The sequence below is a fragment of the Corvus brachyrhynchos genome, unplaced genomic scaffold (genome assembly GCF_000691975.1).
Source record: "Corvus brachyrhynchos isolate BGI_N302 unplaced genomic scaffold, ASM69197v1 scaffold281, whole genome shotgun sequence".
NCBI lineage: Eukaryota > Metazoa > Chordata > Aves > Passeriformes > Corvidae > Corvus > Corvus brachyrhynchos.
This window is the reverse complement of record NW_008236509.1, coordinates 5,459,008-5,478,996: the sequence shown is the minus strand read 5'-3', so window position 1 is coordinate 5,478,996 and position 19,989 is coordinate 5,459,008. Positions and strand designations below refer to the sequence as shown.

At 34.5% G+C, this 19,989-nt stretch overlaps 1 protein-coding gene across 3 annotated transcripts in view; it reads left to right on the top strand.

The window, feature by feature from the left end:
• The window catches only part of ANO3 (anoctamin 3), a 199,311-nt gene that overhangs the window by 131,576 nt on the left and 47,746 nt on the right, over positions 1–19,989 (top strand). For all 3 annotated transcript variants that reach the window (XM_017726382.1, XM_017726383.1, XM_017726384.1), the window contains 5 exons: positions 7,177–7,329; positions 8,956–9,056; positions 12,433–12,477; positions 18,052–18,183; positions 19,535–19,641. In XM_017726382.1, the coding sequence (XP_017581871.1) occupies positions 7,177–7,329; positions 8,956–9,056; positions 12,433–12,477; positions 18,052–18,183; positions 19,535–19,641 (538 nt within the window). The remainder of the gene's footprint in view (positions 1–7,176; positions 7,330–8,955; positions 9,057–12,432; positions 12,478–18,051; positions 18,184–19,534; positions 19,642–19,989) is intronic.

The window sequence follows — 19,989 nt, the reverse complement described above, 5'->3', positions numbered from 1 at the left end:
CCCCTCCCCTCCCCTCCCCTTCCAAAAAAACCTGAGACACTTAAGTAAATCCCTCTTTAGTATGTTGCTTCATTATTGGTAAGGGTTTAGTAAAATTATTTTTCTCTAGAACATTTAGCATCAGAATTCATGAACTGTGTTAGGAAGGAAATTCATTCTGTTCCAAACTTCATCACCATGACATAAAAAAAAATTGGGGAGAGAAATTCAGCAAATTTAGGGTGCAATTGTAAAAGAAGACTCCTGAGGCCCAGCGGTGTGTAGCCATCTACCTTTAAGATCCCAGGCTCCAATCTGTTGCTATATTTACTTTCCTTTATATAATTTTACAAATGTAATCCAAATGATACCACCCACACAGAGGAAAGCTAAACTTCATTCTCTACACTGTAGAGACTAAATAAATATGTTCTGCTGTGGAAACTTAATTCTTGAGTACTGTCCGTTGTCACTTATTTAAATGAATGCTCCTGTTGCTGGTTATGACTGACAATTAATACTTTCTGTATGTTCATATAGATGTGAAACTTTGTTATATTCTTTTTGCTAAGTGAACAACATTCCTTGAAGTCAGAAGCTGAAATAGACTCTTCACTGCCTGAGCTACACCCCAGTGTAAAAGTTGTTTCTCCCTGTTCTGGATATGTTCAGCCAGAGCAACCTGCTCTGGGCTGAGTCCCATGGGCTCTGTGCCTCCTGCTAGACTAGCACTCATGTTGTGCTTTTATTGATGTTTTATTTATAATTACAGAGTATGAGGGTAGTAGATGAAATTATTTTTTAGATATACTCTAAAGCAACTAACAAAGTACATCTACTAAGAGGTGTTGTGAAAACACAGTTGTCAGCCTCTGTGTTTATGTGTACATGTATATAAAATATGTAGAAATCATGCTCATTTTTATTGCCATCTCTGGAATATTTCAGGAGTTAAGCAAATAATAAAATATAATGATTAGTCTTGCTCCCAGCTTTTCATTTAACATTTATATGTGAAAAAATGGTAATGAAAATTTTATACATGAGACTAACAAGTTATATCATTTCTTTCATGTCAGACTTGATTTACTGGATGTTGATAGTAAGTTAGAATAAATTCATTTATTAAAATAAACACATGTATAATCTAATAATGCAATATTTCGTAGGCTAAATTCATACTGAAGTACTTTTATTATTTTTCTGGAATAAAAACACCCTTGTCACTATTTCAGCCACAGTCAATAATGACATGCATTTAAGCAGACATCAAGTTGATCAATCAAATAGGTTGAAATAAAGAATCACAGGTTGGAATCTTAGTTGTCTATAGTTTTCACTGTACAAAACAATGCCAACAAAATTTAAGATTCATCAAATGGCTGTGTAACTCATCCCCTAGGATAATTAATGCAACACAAACTGCTAAAGGCTGTTTCCAAAAATGGGTCATTGGTCAGAAAAGTAGGGATTAACACTGCAAGCTTAAAAAGACAAAGTGGAAATGCACATAAAGTGTCTCTTTGTGTGAAGGTGAATGTTATAGGAGTTTATCTTTGTGCTTTGACTTTGAATGCTGTTTAGAGTGGCTGAATATTAAAATCTGACTTCAGTCTGTAAAATAGTCAATATTTTATATTATTAATATAGTAAAATATGATAGTATCCTATTGCCAAATACAACATGCACAGTGGCATATTAGTATATTTTTACATAATAATATTTCATCTACATTGATACTTTATGTGAATAGTCATGTCTGACTAGCTAATTGACAAGTTTAGTAAGAAAGTCTGTTTTAAGAGGAGGACTGTACATGTTTGGGGAAAGAAGAAGAGTGATTGCTTTAAACATAGTGATTTTTCATTTATATAATATACATTAATGGTACAGTAAATTTAAGGGGATATTAGAGTCAAAAAGTTTCATCAATTATATTAAAGTAATGGTAAGTTTCTACACAGTTTAAGAAACTATACATATTTCTTTGTAGAATTACAGCCATGAAGCATCCAATAAGGCCAATGTGTCCCAAATTCAAAAAAAAGAAGAGCAAGCAGTTTTCCCAGAAATGAGCTGTCAAAATCCTTATAAGTGGTCTTCTGGGTTTTAAAAGATTATATGGATATGGGGGCTGCTGGACAATGTTATAGAAAGTTACTGAATACATAGAAACCTGAGCTGACATTGGCTGAACATGGGGCAGGCAGTAGAGGGAAGTATCTGGTTTCCTATACGTGCTCTCTCCTAGGCAGTACCTTTGATGTATAAACAAATTAGAGAGAACCTTTCTTGTACTTTGAATGTACTTGATATTTAGCTGTTGCACAGCTTAAGCTGCAAATACTTGAACAAGTGAATGGGAATTTTCTCGAAGTTCATTAAAATGTAAACACCTATAGAGATTTTGTCAGCTTTTAAACGTTGCTGTTATGTTAGTTTTGAGGAGAGTTGTCAGTGGTGGAATGAAGGTGAAATAAATGGTTACAACATATATTGTACCTATGTGTGGTTCTCATTAACCTCTAAATTCACCTAGGTAGTGTATATTACTCACTATCTCAAACTTTTTACCAGTATAAGGTGGAAAAAAAGACAACATACTACTATATTAGGATACAGTGAATACCACGTAATTTACATGAATCTAGAATTTGCTCCTGTTTTGAGAATGGTTCCAACTCACTCTTTAGAAATATTTGTTTCTATGTATGGTGTGAAAAAATGATAAAAGTTTAATTTACAGATCAGAACAGCAGTGAGAAATAAATGAAGCTGAAATAGTTACAATTACTGTGAACCGTGCTACTTATATTAATTGGGGAGAGAAAGATCCCGTAAACCAGATGTTCCCACTTTGTGAAAAGGGCATTGCTAATTAATTAGAATCTGAAAAATAGTTTATTGAAAAATCCCTCTGTGTCGGCTAAATACAAGGAAGTTCTTTTTATACATTTGAATAGAAATGTAAACTTTTTATTTTATAGCTTTGCTAAATATTTGCATTGTACTTCCACCTTTTTTTTTGTTTGAGCCAAAACTCCTTTTTCTAGGACAAATTGATCAATGTGTGTTGCCTTGTGTAAATTTCAGTTCAATGATAGTGGTAGTATTTTGAATTTTACACTTTCAGGCTTCAAAGCAGTGTGTCATGTGATTTTTGTCATGTGATTTGTTTTACTAATCACAAGCTATGAAGCAACCAAAACTGTTGACACATAATAAAAACAAGAAACTGCAGTAGATCTATAGTATCAAAGCCTCAGGTAATAGTTTACTCAAATGCAACCCAGTGTATTATGATTTTGCATAATGAACAAGCTTGAGTGAAGTGGTACTTCACAGCCTCATAGTTGAAGTTCTTCTATTTAAAGACTTTGAAAGAACAAGGTTAAGTTAAATTGCTGAGTTTACCATCTGAACTATATTGCAATACTCTAAAAGGAGTTTTTCAAAACAAACAAGTTTTCATATATGTGTAAATGTAAGAAAGCTAACAGATGGATACTGTTTCAGAAAATCTGGAGGAGTAAGATAGTGGAGAGGATGAAGAGGATAAGAGAATGTGCATTAGTCCTTTTATACACATTTTTCAGGTGAAACAGAAAATCTTAAACAGAATAAAGGAGAGTAAGGTCTTTGCACAAAATATTTCTTCTGATGCTTTTCTCCTTTTCTGATCCTTTTCTCTGTTGAAAAAGGTGAAAGAATGAATCAGAGATGTATTGGTCCAAACCAGCAGATAAATAATAAATGATGTGTGCTTGAATGCCCACTGTAGCAACAGTTGATTCCTTGTGCTAGGTACAGATAATATACCCTGACTTACATGTTTAATTGAAATTATTGCTCCATGTTCTCCTTACATGTTATGGAGCTCCTTCAGATCAACTGAAAGAAGCCAACTAAATCACCATATAAATTATTTTACTGGTACTCAATTACTTAAGTAATTACCATATTACTGCTAATATAGGTGGTCAACATTGCTTGTGAATTGCACAAAAGTTTAATTAATGGTGCCAGTAGCATTAAAGTGAATCAGTCATGAATTCAGAATAGTATAGGCCAGGTTCACTGCATGAATGTGGTAAGTGACTTTACTATTGCACTTCTCAGCCTGTGGGGGTTGTTCTCTGAAAGTGGTCTGGGATAAATAGGGATAGAAGATTTCTTTCTACTATCTTCACTGCTCATTATGTCTTTAACACTGACCCCAGATAATTCTGTTTGGTATATTCTGTTTGGTATATTTTGTTTGATGAAGTTGAGGTTATATTTGGATACTGTCATTAATCTGAGAAATAAAACATGTTTTTCTAAGACTGAAGAAAATCAAATGTTTCAGAAATGAGGAAAGAAAGGCTAGAAATAATAATCCGAAGAAAGGCAGTAGAAGTGTATTCCAAAAAGATAGATGTAATTTGCAGCATGTCTGTGCAGAAATTGCATGAGCAGAAAATGTGTTAGAGAAGTTCCAGATCTCCCCTATGGGGGAGTTTTGGCCAGGCTTTTTGTATCTGATTGTGCCTGCTTCATGAACCATAAAAGCAGCCCTGGTCTAGTTTTGTAAAATACTTGTGCAGGAATCCTTCATTGTTGAAGAGCAGATTAATTGCTTGTGTCTTGAACCTGAAAAAATATGGGTTTTAAAAATTTGCATATTCAAGCATTTGAACCTTCAGTTTACTACCTCACCTTCAAACCTCTACATCTTATAGCTTTAGATCATTAAATCTATAACATTATAAAAATAATAAAAAAATAACATTTTTACTACCATTCCCATTCAAAATTCTTAGAAGGGGTGACAGACCCTATATTCCATGCACTATCTTGGTTGACACTCTTGACTACCTTAATTTGGATTTCAGATATTGTTTATCTGAATATGAAGAAAGATATTGAGGTGCTGGAGTGTGTTCTAAGAGGGATCCAGGGCACAAGTCTTATATGGAGCAGCTGAGGAAGCTGGAGTTACTAGTTTGGAGAAAAGGAAGCTCAAGAGGAATGTTACTGCTCTCTACAGCTACCTGAAAGGAGGTTGTAGCCACATGGAGGTCAGCCTCTTCCAAGTAACAAGTGACAGGACAAGGTAAAACATCCTCGAGCTATACCAGGGTGTGTTTAGATTGGCTGTTAGAGAAAATTTCTTCACTAAAAGGGTTGTCAGGCATTGGAACAGGCTGCACAGCAAAGTGCTGGAATCACCATCCCTGGAGGTATTTAAAGGATGTGTAATGTGACCCTTGGGAACATGGTGTAGTGGTGGGTTTGACAGTGCTGGGTTAACGGTTGGACTCAATGATCTTAAAGGTCTGTGATTCTAAACTGAAGCTTAACGTACTTAAATAATGTTCCCAAGTGTAAGACGATGAACTCCTTTGTAATGGTAGATGGTCTGAGACAGACTGTTCCTTGTTTTTTTATTTTGGGAGTTAAAAAAGCAGAGAAGGAGGAAGAATCTTGTTAGAATGCTTTAGGTTTTGCAGACTGAGGAATTCTCAGAAGCACTAAATGTGTAGAAAGCCAGCAGTGAGAGATGTGGGCATAAGAAAAACGTTTCACATAGAAACAAGTGAGCTGGTATCCAGTATTTATAATGCTGGTATCATGCATTTGATACATGGTTCTACTTATGAATAGTGTCCCTATTGGGTATAACTCTGAGTATTGTAAAATTCATACCCAAATAATCCAAATAGGATTAATTTCTAAGACCAGCATCCTGTTTAGAAGATGCAGCATTGATAAACATTTGGTCTCATATATGATGGGTGTAATGTATACTACTTGGAACGCATAGTTTTCTGGATGGTTTGTGTTTAAATGAGTGCTGCATTATCCAGAAGATGATTATAGTTTCTCAGTTTACCTTTTCAGATGTCAAAGTCTTCAGAACCTGGGGGTGCTGGTCAACAACTGGCTTAACATGAGCAGCAGTGTGCCCAAGTGGCCAAGAAGGCCGATGGCATTCTGGCCTGTATCAGAAATACAGCAGGGCTGTGTTTGTCCCTCTGTACTCTGCACTGGTGAGGGCACACACTGAGTATTGTGTCCAGTTGTGGTCCCCTCATTTCAAGAGAGACATTGAGGTGCTGGAGTGTGTCCAGAGAAGGGCAATGGAGCTGGTGTGGGGTCTAGAGAGATTAAATCTTATGAGGAGTGGCTGGGGGTACTGGAGCTGTTTAGTCAGAAGAGGAGCCTCAGAGAAGTTCTTCTCTCTAAAGCTACCTGAAATGAGATTGTAGCAAGATGGGGGTCAGCCTCTTCTACAGGACAAGAGGAAATGGCCTCAAATTGCATCAGGGGACACTCAGATTGGACATCAGGAAGAATTTTTTCACTGAAAGGATGGTTAAGCATTGGAACAGGCTGTCCCGGGAGGTGGTAGAGTCACCATCTGTGTAAGTGCTCAAGACATGACTGGATGTGGCACTTAGTTTAGTTGTGAAGGTGGTGTTTGGTTGGACTCAATGATCTTGGAGGTCCATCCTAATTTAACAATTCTATGATTCTATAGTCCATCACCAGTTGGTTGGATCTCTGTTCTGAATCATGCAAAGCAGAGAATGCAAAAATAGCTTGCATTAGTAGCAGCAGGTAAAGCAGGGTTTTCCATATCAAGGTCAGATAATTCCTTGTGTTTGCAAGCATGGTGGGAAGGAACTAATCAAGATTTAAGCATTGCTAACATGGCATTGAAAAAGCACTTCAACTAGATTATCCATGCAAACATTCCGATCAATAGCATTTCTTTTTTAAATTTTTAGATTTATTTCTGTCTTAGGGAAAAACAAGTATGTTTGTTCTATAAAATTTGCACAGGTACAAAGCTGAGAAAATTGCTTTAATTGACTTGCCTTTATTTTTTCTTTTTAATTCCCACTTGAAAGTAGGGATTAACAGAAGTTCATATCAATACCCACCACACAATAATTTTAAGGTTTTTGCACAGCTGAAATAACTGGAATATGAGTTTTGTGAAGCTATTTTATTTTGTTTTGGTCTAATTAATTTGAAATCCTGAGCAACTGATGCGTATCAACTTTTTGTTCTTCTGAATTTGTTGCATAGTCATCCTTCTGATATGTGGGTATTTCCATGGTTTAGTGCTGTGTTATAAACAGTTCATGATGGGGCTCTTCATCTTTATAGATGCCGTATTTAGAGTATTTTTGTTTTATCTTTGCTAGAGTGATGCCATGGCATCATCAGGACTCTTCTTCAAAGATGGCAAAAAGCGCATCGACTATATCTTGGTCTACAAGAAATCAAGTCCACAGGTAGAAAAACGAAGCACATTTGAGAAGAATTTGAGAGCAGAAGGACTGATGTTAGAACGGGAGGTGAGTCTTGTAGCTTATGTGGCATAAAACTCCCCCTTTATAACACTATCTTACTTTACTGAACTGATAAAAGATTCCTGACAAAATTACAAGATTTTCCAGTCAGGCTGTTCCCTTCATCTTCTTAACTGTATTAAACTAATAAGAAGAATAGTTTGATAGTGTGTGTTTAAAATGATTTGGGGATACATGCTTGCATACAGAAGTGTAGTGCAATACAAAGGGAAAAGTTCCAGCTTTTTATACTTGCAGAACACAAGAAGCTTCAGTAACCCATGTTGTTGCTTTAATGTATAACCTCCGTATCTTTCAGCATGATGTTAAATGTCTCACTGTTTTTCAAGGGGTTAAGGTTGTCACTATTCTGGTTAATCCACGGCTAGTAATAGTAGTATTAATATAAAAATGAAAGAAAATGGAGCCAGGGAAACAGCCTTGGATTTTTGCCATCTCATGAATTACCTATAGAACAGGTATATATTTAGTATATTCTGATGTAAGCTCCTATTGTTCATGTATCTTTCATCCTGATTTTTCAACTCAATAGAATTGTAATACATATTCTGTGTTTAAGCAATGAGCTTGCAAGTTATAGCTCACAATATAGCATGTTGAATCTTCATAAATAACTAACCTCCTAAAATTTGGTTTTAAGGCTTTTAAGAATTGTTACAGTATAGTAGTAAAAATATCTGGTTTTTGTTCCAATTTAAATAAATAGTAAAATCTTAGCTTTTGTCAGTTCAGAATTATTGATATTCAGAAACAAATGGTTTTATATCTAAACATTATCTAAAATGTTTTGTTTTCTACTAGTACTTTATTTTATCCACATCTTTTGAGGAAGTAAAGTGTTTGAGGTAGTAGTATGGAACGGTGATATGACTTTATAGAACTGATAGGTAAAACAGTGAACATTTTAAGTGTTATTAACCCTTTAACACCACTTTCTTTTACCTTTACTTACCAAACCTTGCAAACTCAAGTTTTTGGAGGCTTTAATCAGACTCAACTCAAATATAAAAATATCTACTTATAAAATCTCAGGCAAATACATCTGCGAGAAGGGTGGGGAACTGAAGTGTTCATAAGAGAAGGTGAATATAGAAATCTGTAAGGCTGGAACTCTTGTTTTATGTACAAATAAATTAGTGATGAAAAACATTTGTATAGAGTATACATTGTAAATTTAACAAAAAGCAGTCTCAATTCATACACATTTAAAAGTTCCCAGCAGGTATCTCAATTACTGAACCATTCCCTTGAGTTACCATTTTGGCAGAGTGCAGCCTGGAGCCTTCTCTCATCTGTTCTCATGTCTCTAGCAGCTGACCATTCTTCTCCTTTAATGGGATACACACAGAATGGTTTTCAATCTGCTCATCTAAGGTGATTTTGTGGAGATTTAAAATTATTCCATGTAAAAACGTGTCTACACATACTACAGAGTTTGTAAGGGAAAAAAGTTATTGATTTTCCTTTGTCTAGAAAAGCACTTGTTTTCAGAGTTGCATGCCCAATTCAGGCCTAAAATCAGAATTTGACCCTGAAGAATGCTTCTAGAAGGGTGGTTGCCATAAAGGTTTAAATTATTAATGTGTATTTGCATGTTACTGCTCTTTACAGCCAGCTGTTACCAACAGTGATATCATGTTTGTTAAAATTCACTGTCCGTGGGAGACATTGTGCAAATATGCAGAAAGAATGAACATCAGGATGCCTTTCAGGTATTGTGGAAACTATTTTAAGAAACCTATAATTTAGTGCTTAATATTGACAGTCCATCACTTATTTAAGGTTTAAATGTAGCCTTTACTGCTCTGTAGCCAGGCATGCTCATATTTTAGTGATGTGATAGGGAGAGAGGAGAAACTTCATTCTTCCCCATTTTTACACAGTACCCTGTTACTTGTTTTCAAACTTGCCTTCTAAATCAAATCGAGCATATGTCTTTAGAAAACATTGTTAGTAGTTCACACATTGTTTTGGATGTTCTTGGCAGAGTTTCAGGTGTTCTCCATCTGAGCTCGAGTATCCTCCATGATTTTAGAGTTTTTCTTAAGTCTTACTGAAAGGCAGGTGAAATGACAGAAAAATCTAATGTCTTCCATGTCTCCAATATAAAACATATTGTCAAAATTTGAGTAAAATGAGGTCCAGTAGCTTTCCTTAGGCAGAATAATGGATTGAACTGAGTCCTTTGTTTGAATGCAAAACAAGTTCTATCATACATTTTTGCAATAAATATTTGTTCTTAATTTATGGGACTGGTTAATATTTCCTGCAACAATACATAAGTCTTTAAAGGAGAAAATGTGCCTTTTCAAATTGAATAATAATGTTCTTAGAGAGAGAGAAGACCATGTAGTGTGCTGTAAACCTCCTCAGGTGTTAAAGTGGTAACTAGATGCCAAAGTTGTGTGACTCGTGGAAAATGCCCTTACAGCACACCTTTCTCACTCAAACTGCCAAGTGCTCAATCTTCCATGCTGTGACAATGTGGCTCTCTTGCATTGGTCCTAAGACAGAAACAGTCATCATGAAGCATCCATTGTTCAAATCTTGCTCCACATACCCAGTTCTATAAAGAGTTTTCACATCATTCCATTAAGCCTTCAAAGGCCTTTCCATAAAAAAAATGTTTTCTGTAACAGTCATCTTCCATGTATTTAAGAATATTATTATAGTGCTACTTGAGCTTATCTAGTTCAAAAAATACTTGTCAATATTTTAAATATGTGTTTATGTATGTGTGTATACATATATAATCTAAATTCCAATAAAAATTTTTTTTTCTTACTTTTGATACATGAATTCACAAAATTGTGTTTTACCAATTGTTTGAATTCTTCATAATTTTAGTTGCTTCATAGATCCATAGTGCTCTCAGAAAAAAAAAAGGCTGACTTTTGCAATCCTACTTTATTTGGAAGGCATTCTAGGTCATACTTATTTTTTAAATAATTAAATTATTTAAATTATTTAAATAATTAAACAATTAAATTATATAAAGTATATTTATACTCTCTTTATTATTTCCCCAAAGTGTCTTTATTCCTGGACTGTTGCTTTAGCTTCTTTTTATCCAATTCATTTCAGTAAACCAAAAGTAGATAAAATATTAAATTTTGCAATTTCACTTTTTTGGGAGTTTTGCTGTACAATGAAATACATATATTTGGTAATAAATTCTTCCACCTCTACCTCCATAACAGAACTGTGAGAAATAGTAAATTGGTCAACATTTCTATTCTGTCAAAAACACTTGTGTTTGAGGTGTTGAACTTGCTTTTTTTAATGAAACATTCCTTACCTGGATGGTATATATTGTTTTCCTGAGGTAACCATTCAATGGACAAAGGAACCTCAAATGATCCAATTCTCCCACAATTAGTTATTAGTCAGTGAACTAGAGTATCTTCCTCCCAAAAAGTTTTAGGTCATCCTTAGGTAGTTTTAAGTAGCCTTGGGAGGAGAAGAGAGTTTGAACTTGATGATCTTTGTTGAGTACCTTCCTACTTGAGATATTCTGTAATTCTAAGAAGCAAATTATTTCTCTTAGCCATTATCTGTTTCATCAGTGGTTTCTGACTGGTTCTAGTAATAGTTAAAGAAGACAGATAACCTCCCCTGCAGTATTTTAATGCAGTATACCCATTTGCTCTTGCACAGTCTTGCAAAATTTTTGCTTTTAGTTATGGTCACTGAAATATACCGTATGTTAATATATTAATAACACATGAAGAATTCAATTCATACTTTTTAGTTTTGTTTTGCTCAATCCAGGAATCTAAACAAAATCAACGAATTATTATTTCTCTCCATTTCTGAAAACTAAAAATACTTCTGAGATTCACCCACAATCCTAGAACTGTTTTAGCATGGCATTATACCAAAATATGTTGGCAGATATATATGTATCATATATGTAACATAGGTGGAATTTCAGTGTTTCAATTGCAGAAGGAAATTTTTCTAAAATTTCAATAGACAGTGTGTAGTAATTATTATTGTCTTGTATATAAGGCTGACTTTGCAATACTGCTTTATTTGGAAGAATATCTATATGGTTTCAAACAGGATTTGCATAAGCATCAAAGTTAGATCATGACTGAATTACAATTTTTTAACTTTTATAGGTATTTTTATTAAGTATATGATCTGTCAGTAGAAATGCAAATACTATATGTTTCCAGAACTGAGACAAAGCTTTAATTTTTTTTGTCTACAAGTATCTCATGACACACAATTGTTACTGTTTGTAATGAATAAATTATTTGTATCTGTAACTTAGGTGAACTCCATCTGTGCAAAACAGCTAAGGGTAACTAAAGAGAATTAAAGAAGGGTTTTGTTAAAAAATGTCTGAAAACCCTTTAATAACTTCATTGCTTCATTTACAATTCTGCCTAGCAGTACTAAGTGTCAGGCTGCCAGCAGTCTGCAGATTGGTAGATACATAATTTTCCAATGGCCATGTATTTTCCAGGCAAGGTATCTTTCATCCTCTTTTTAATGTATTAATTTCAGTGGTTCTTCAATGTAAGTAATGTGCTCTAATCAACCTCAAATACTGCCCAAGTGTGCAGTTGCAGATCTTGTTAATGCCTGAGGAATCTGCAATATCAAGGCCTTTGTGTGGTTGAAATGTGATGTGAAATTATAGGGGGAAACCAGAAAAAAAGCCTGAAAACCTGAAACTAGATGTGGAAAATATTACCGTGCAGCAAATATGTCTCCATTTGGTTTCAAAATAACTGTTCTCAGAAGACTTTACTGGGAATTTCTGATCCTGTTTCTCTAAGTGTCTATAACTGGTGAAGGGTGGAGAGAAAAGAACTGTTAAGTGACTTATTGATTAGCTATCATTATTGTCAGTAGCTACAAATCTAAAATGTAATTTTAGAACAAATGTAAAACTTGAAAAATGAGAAACTATGTTATTTTAATGACTTTATTTCAGTTGCCTTTTTAAAGTGTTTTTCACCTTTTTGTCTATGAAAATGCATGTTTTAAAATGTCCAGCATTCTTTTATAATGTATATGTCCTTATCAACTGTGTTCTACTTGATTAATCTCAGCTGATTTTTGCTGTTCTTTCAGGAAAAAATGTTATTACACTGACTGGAGGAGCAAAACCATGGGCAGGTTGGTGGGTGATGTGTAGCTTCTAATTTTGTCAGATAGTCACCCTGCTAAAGAAAATCCATTCGCAGTTGTAAATTTATCCATGAAACTTGGAAAATTAGATTATTTTCCTGAAAACTCAAAATATGTCAGCTCAAAGTGTTAAAATATTCATCTGTAACAAGGTGCAGTACTTTAAAGCCTTGCCAGTTCTCATTTTAGAAATGTAAAAATGTTTATGCCAGGGCAACAAAAAAAAGACCTTATGCTCACAGCAAATATTTAATACCGGCTCTATCTCTGCCATTATATCTGCTGACACCAAGGCATACTTCTTTAGCATGAAGGATACTTTTGAGTGTATGTCTGAGATTCTGGTAGTCAGTTACTTTCTTAGATATGCAAACATACTTTCTCTCCTGTATGTCCTCGTGATAGGCACAAATCAATGCCACATACTGAAGGCTGCTTTGACTTTTTATTTGCTGGCTGAGAGACTAACTTGCAAAACTCGTAGCTGGTGCTGCTGTTAGTGTTTTTATCAGCCAGAAGAAGGTTACAAGAGGCCATAGGGGCAGGTGAAATGAGCCTGGGAGTGCTGGGGAGTGAGAATGGGGGACACTGAGCTGTAGTTACTCCCCATCGCTTTAGTCAGACATAATTATGTCTTGTAAATCCTAATCCCCAACGGAAAATATACGTGCAAATATTTCACATGTGGGAAACTTCCTGAAAGAGTTCCCTATCACAGGTTTTCTTGAGATGGATCTTGAGATGAGATTACTTTTGATTTAGGTTCTCTTATTTTATATGGTAAAGAGCTCTTACTATTTGTCTGGAACAATTTAAGTAGTCTCATGATAACAGTTTCCAAGATGATCAGCCAACAACAGCCAAAGCCCTGTTGAATGGTAAAGTGAGAAAACTTTAAACAAATAAGCTGATTAAATATGTTGAAATAAACCAGTTTATAACATAGATTTACAACTGCGTTTTGTCCTCTTCCCAGTTGACATGTTTGCTCCATTTTAGCATGCATTATGAAAGATGTGATATGCTTTTAATAAAAGGCAAAATCAACAAGCTTTACTTCAAAATTGTGTCGTTTCATCTATAATCCATCTGGTGAGTCCTGGATATTACATAAATTTTGTTTTCCTTATTGAGAAGGACAGATGTCTGAAAGATGCAACTTAAGTTGCACAGTACCCGTGAATTGAGTAGTAAGTAATTTTCATGCCAGATTGATTTTTTATTTGAGACAAATGCTTTTACCTGTGATTTACTTTGTGAGAATTTGGGTATGAATATTTTTCTGCCAATATTTTCTGGCACTTTATATAATTCAATCCACAAAGGAATTGTGTGAAACAAAAGAAAGAAAGAAAATCTAAAATTGAAAGCTAACTCTAAAATTGCTGACATACACCTCACATGCATACTTTAACTTCTCCAACTGTCATTGTTACCTTGAATCTTACAACTTTTCAAACTTGACTGCCTCTGTGTAATTTATTTAATCTCTTGTTAAAATTTCTAAGTTATTAAGTAGAGTTTATAAGAGCTACAATGAACTATATTAAAATTCTTCTATATCTAAATATTAAGGTTATAAAGTTTCTGTAATTTAAGAATACAAAGTAACAGTAGTATATTAGACCTGCTGTGACATGTACACTTCTCTAACTTTATTGACATGGTTATATGATAGAGATATATATATCTATAAATGTTCTTTAAAAAGTCTGCAGAAGATTATTAGGTGCATGAATGAAAGGACAAGATAAATGTCATACTTAATTTTTTTAATGTGGTGTCTCACTATTTATTTATACACCTTAACATTGTATTTAATCCTATGAAGCTTGAGTCCTATTCATAGAATCACACTACAGAAATAATTTTGTCATATTCATTATGGGCAATATTTGGAAAGCCTTCAAAGAATATTCTTGAAGGAAAGAAATATGCATATAAGTAGGGTAGGTATCAAAAATTCTCTGAACTCTTAGACTGAAAACTGAATAATCTAGTAAAACAGTCTTGTAATTGCCATATTGTATCTGCTGATTTCATGCAATGGCATCAAGGAGAAGAAAATGAAAAGATAGTTGTCTTAGTATGCAGCTTCGCTCTGCCCACTGAAATGTTAAAATCACTTAATACTTCATGGATAGAGAGCCAAAAATGACTTTGTTTAGCAACTGACCTGCAGTAAGTTTGCTTTGCAAAAGGATTTTTAAAATGTTTTGGATTTCAGTCTGCACACTGAAGTCAAATTGTTGATATCATTACATGAAATATAGGTATTATAATTTTCTTCTTTTTTTAGTGATGATTGTGTCCATATGTTCAATCTGTCAACCCTAACATGTTTCCCATTACAGTACATGGAAACACACCATGCCCAAGTAACTTGGCGGCATATAGTTGACACTTCTGGCCAGTCTTGAGAGACGCAAACACCAAGCAAACTACTGGGTGGTGATTGCTGTCAAAACTACCTAACATGACTGGTGAAGTTGCTTAATTCTGGTATCTCATTCCATGAGTTTGATCAAATAATGCTAAGATCATCTATATACTGTGTTCCTTTACATTGCAGTCTGTTGAGTTTAATGTAATCTGCAAGGATTTTTGGATGAACTTGTTCTGCAAAACAAGATTAACCAACCAAATAAATCAGAACTGAGAATGGAAGTTGAGCAAAGCTGAAATTACAAGTATCTTCATAAAATATTAAATGGTATAGCTAAGAATGAAATGCACACGTATTTCAGAGTACTACCCCTTAGTCCAAGGTGCATAGTGTTCCAGTAGCACCAGCTGGAGAGGTTTCAATAAAAGCATACCTGAAGCAGTATCCCGTAACATTACAGCACCATTCCACTGCAACATTTTTGATCTCATTGCCTGAGCTACTGACTTCCCCAGACCAGCTCTCTCTGCTTTTACTCTTACTAAATAGGCTACATTGAATAGATTAAGTGAGGAATCTGTTTAAACTGCTACTTATGACCTAGAAAGCCGCTCTGAGTAAAAATGCTAATACTTAGTCCGATGATTTAGGCAAAAATTTGTATTTAAAGGAAAGCTCCATGAAAATGCAGTTTCTTCTTCAACAGTAAAATAATGTAAGTCAGGAAAAAATGTCTCTCTTGTTGGATCATTTTTATACATTTTTAAGTTGCAATATGCTATACCATCTAGCACTAAAGGCACTCAATTTTGTCTCAGAAGAGAAACTGCAAATGTAATGTGGACACAAGCATTAAGTTATTCCAATGCTGTTTTTCATGTTAAAAGAAGCAGCCATGAATTTTAAACAAGAGCTAATTTCTTTAACATAATATTTATCTACTATTTTTTTAGGTTTTTGTATGGGAGAAATGATCAAGACTTCCCATAACCAATTTTAAAGTACTTTCATAATAAAAAAATCTGAGATTAGATGCATTGTTTTTCTCTTCTTCCTGTGCATCTGCATATTTTCCTCATTAAAAAAGAATTCTGAATTTTGACTAAAAAGTCAGCATGTATACAACAGAAAAAAGAGTTCAAGAGAGTAAAGGGGAAACTGCACTTATATAAACTGTACTAGGAGAACTTTCACTGGAACTAATAAAGATAATCAACTCACTAATGTATTACTAAGGAGACACTTTAGGGATCCACCTGCCTGTGAATTGTATTCTGTGTTTCAATTTCATGGACATATCCTTTGGCTTATAATTGTTGTTGCTGAACACAAGTGGTGTCCCTCAAGTGCAGTATCAGTTACAACAGAATGGGCACCAATATCTTGCAATATATAATAAGAAGAAAATTTTGATAATTTTAAATATAAGTGTAAAATCCTTCTCCTTTGGCTGAAATTTCTGTCTGATACTGTATGAGATAGGGGTAGAATGTTTTTGCTGATGTTGATAATAAGAAGTACATTTTCGCAAGGGTCACTCTCTTGCCTGAGAGTGTCTTCACCTAATACTCTTTATTACGAACATTATGAAATTATGTTCATTCATTATGAAATACTATTAACATTATGAAATACAACTTTTTATTATGGACATTGTTAAATGTGTAGCTGTGCTTCTGCTTAGCACAGGCAATGAAGTATTCACCTCAGAGAAAAACATTTGTTGCTTAGCTTTACACTTCTTGTCGATATAAAATATATATACTTTATATATATCATGCATACATATTCATTGAGTAGAGCCCAAATTCCACTGAAAAAAGTACTATTTAGGGAATGTTTTTCTCAAATTCAGACTGTTCTGAATCTCTGATGTGCTTATTGTGTCATGATATAGTACTTGTTTAATTTGAGATCTTCTCCTTAAATAACCATCTTGCACTGCAGTTGAATATGAAAAAGTATAAGTGACCAAGGAGTGCAAAATTGAAGTGAGCATTTGCTTGAAAATTAACTGCACTTGACTAGATTTACCTCTGTATAAATGATGTCCTGAGACATCAGTTAGGCAAGATGCCAGCAGAAAAAAACCATTTATGATGCCAGTATATAATCAATAGCCAGAGATCTGCCGGGATGAATGACGCTTCTCATAGAGATATGATGGAACTCCGTTTATTCTATTGTCAGTCCCATAGTTATACCCTAATTCCCCAGGCACGCGTAAGCAACCTCCATACTGTTGGGTTACAGCTACTGTTCACGCGGCCTTTAATAGCAAGTGATTGGTTACAGATTAATATGCACACGACTAACTAACATAAGTCTTTCTCTTTCTGTGGTCAGCATCCCCCTCCGCAACATCCTGTCAGCTTGCCACATCAGCATTGCTCCTCTCTTTTTTCCCTAGTCAAGGACAGTTCACTAATATAGCTTGGATTGTGCACGTACACATGTCCCTGTTCACTCAGCCATTTCTCTACAATAATCTAATTGAAGATAAAACATTGATGTTCTGTTTATGTTTTGTAGTATCAATTTTTAGGAATCTGTAGGAAGCCATATCTAGGGGGGGGGTTTTGCCTAAATACTGCATAACCATTCTGGTGTAACATATCCTTTATTTGATGTAGGTATACTGTTTCATAAGGCAATATCAGCTCTTGGACTTTTAAGAAAATTTTGCACGGGAAGACTTTGTTGCAATTAGAAAACCATAATCTGATCCTTAACACTCTCATATTTACTGAAAAATTTTATTAATTTAGTGTCCAAGCTGCCAACCAAGAGAGCGGGGAGGAGTTTCACTTGCTTTTTTCAGTGGGGCTAGAGAAAGTAATTAGATATGTTCTTGACTAAAGCATAAGCATCCACAGTTCTGCCAGATGAACTATCTTGGAAAATTAATTTCTCCAGACTCAATACTGCAGTCCCATTTTGAGCCATAATCCCACAAGTTTTAGGATGAGTTTTACTCAAGTAAAATATTCAAGATGGATTGCAAATAAATATTGTTCATTTTGCTTTTTAACTCCTTGTTTTCTTTTTAGTTACTTAATGTGGAAGTTTCCTGCTTTCATTTCATTTCTAGTATGATGTCACTAAATATGCAATGCTGGAGACAGGAATAACAAGGAAAGTTGAGAAAGTGTAAATCTGATGTCTTATTGTCTCAGTCTGCAGAGGAATATTAGAGAGCTGAAAAGTTGGTTGCCGAGAAATCCAATGAAGCTTGATAAGGAGGCTCTGCCTGATCTGGAAGAAACAGATTGCTACACAGCACCCTTTAGCCGTGCACGCATGCACCAGTAAGTGCTGGGTTTGGAAAAGCAGTGCCAGAAACCACAAGGATTTTCTGTTTTCTCACTTCTAAGCAAGTGCCGTAGAGGTAGCTGCTAACAGATTGTCACTGGCAATGCCTAGTATCATATTTGATATTTTTCTCTTACAGCAAAAATCTGCTCTGTGTTACTTGCTATTTGATGCCCACTCAGTAACTTCATCTGAAATTTGACTGAAAAATGAATATTGCCTTTTTGGTTTAGAAGTTTTTTGGTTTTTCTTTCTATTACATTGCAAAATGAAAATACTTGCTCAACTTTTCTTTGCTTAGTTACTTATTTAACTTAAGCAAAACCTGATGCAGCTGTTGAAATTTGGACCACCAGAACCAAGCTACAACCGGTGATGATTTCTCTTCTCTCTTATCAGATTTGCATTTAAAAAGATCTTTTGCTTCTGAAAATACAAATATATATACAGTGAAACTATATGTGTTCTAATCAGCGTGTTGACAACGGTATAGTTAAACTGTGACATAAATTTTTTCACTACCCAAAAAGTCAGGTTTTAAAATTCTGACTGTTTCTTAATTTTAAAGGTGTTTTGTGATAACTGTTTTAGGAGAGAAAAGTGAATTTAAAGTAGAAATATGAATTAGGATAAACAGGATTTTTCTGCTAAGTAAAGAAGCTATATCCAAGTGAACTGACTTTATCCCAGAAAAACAGAGTAATTGCATTATAGTCTCAATTTCTTTTTTTTTTTTCCAGTAACTTACCATACTGCACTAGATCAATCCCCTGGCTTTGGTGTTTTCTTCTTATCAGCTCAGTTGACGTAATTAATTGTAATAGTATCACTTTTGGCACAGCTGAGCAGGAAAATGCTCCTGCACATCAGATTTCTGGTGTTCAGAATGGAGCCATCTGGCCAAGGATGCTTTACTTAGCTACATCCTAGGATCCTCTAAGGGAAAATGGTTGTGGAGCTGCTACCCAAGTCTCCAGTGCATGGATTTTTTTTTTTTTTTCTAAATTAGTAGTGCTGGTGGTTCCACTACACAGACAACTGTCAACTCATAAGTAATTTTAATTTAAAACCACCACTGTTACTGAAGATCTTTAATTAATTATATCCAGAACAGAAATTAACTAGATAGTAGGATGGTTTTGATTTCAGTTTTAGTTTTGTATTCCCAAAAATAATCTGTGATAAAGATAACTTCATTGGACCTACTCTAAGGGTGTAAAATCTTATGTCTAAGGAATCTAAACATCCAAAATCATTGTAAAAAGAAAACACTTCAGCTTTGTTGAACAGCTGTGTTGCAATGATTGTGCATTGTTTTGAATACTAAGACATTCATTATTTTAATAGTTTTACAATAAACAACAAAGACAGCTTCTTCAGCAATTCCACAAGAAGTAGAATTGTGCATCATGTGCTACAGAGAACTAAGTACGAAGATGGAAAATCCAAAATGGGTGAGAATGCTGTATTTTTACCTAACCCAAAGCTATAAAACTTTACATCTTTACTTGCCTGAAAAAACATCATTTGAGAAAACTCAATTAATTTTTTCCTTTCCTTGAAATCTTTTCATTCACACAGTAACAGAGTTGAAACAATGTCCCATCGTTTTCTGCCTAAATATTTCAGTGAAAATTTGTAGTATTTTTCACTTAATTACTCATTCATTAAAACAAAATAGATTATCATAACTTTACATTATTGAGAGCCACAATAAGGATAACATATACCTCAGAAAACTGACAATGTTTTCAAGGACTGATCCCAGTATTTCACCTACTATCCATCAGTTTCAGTCCAGC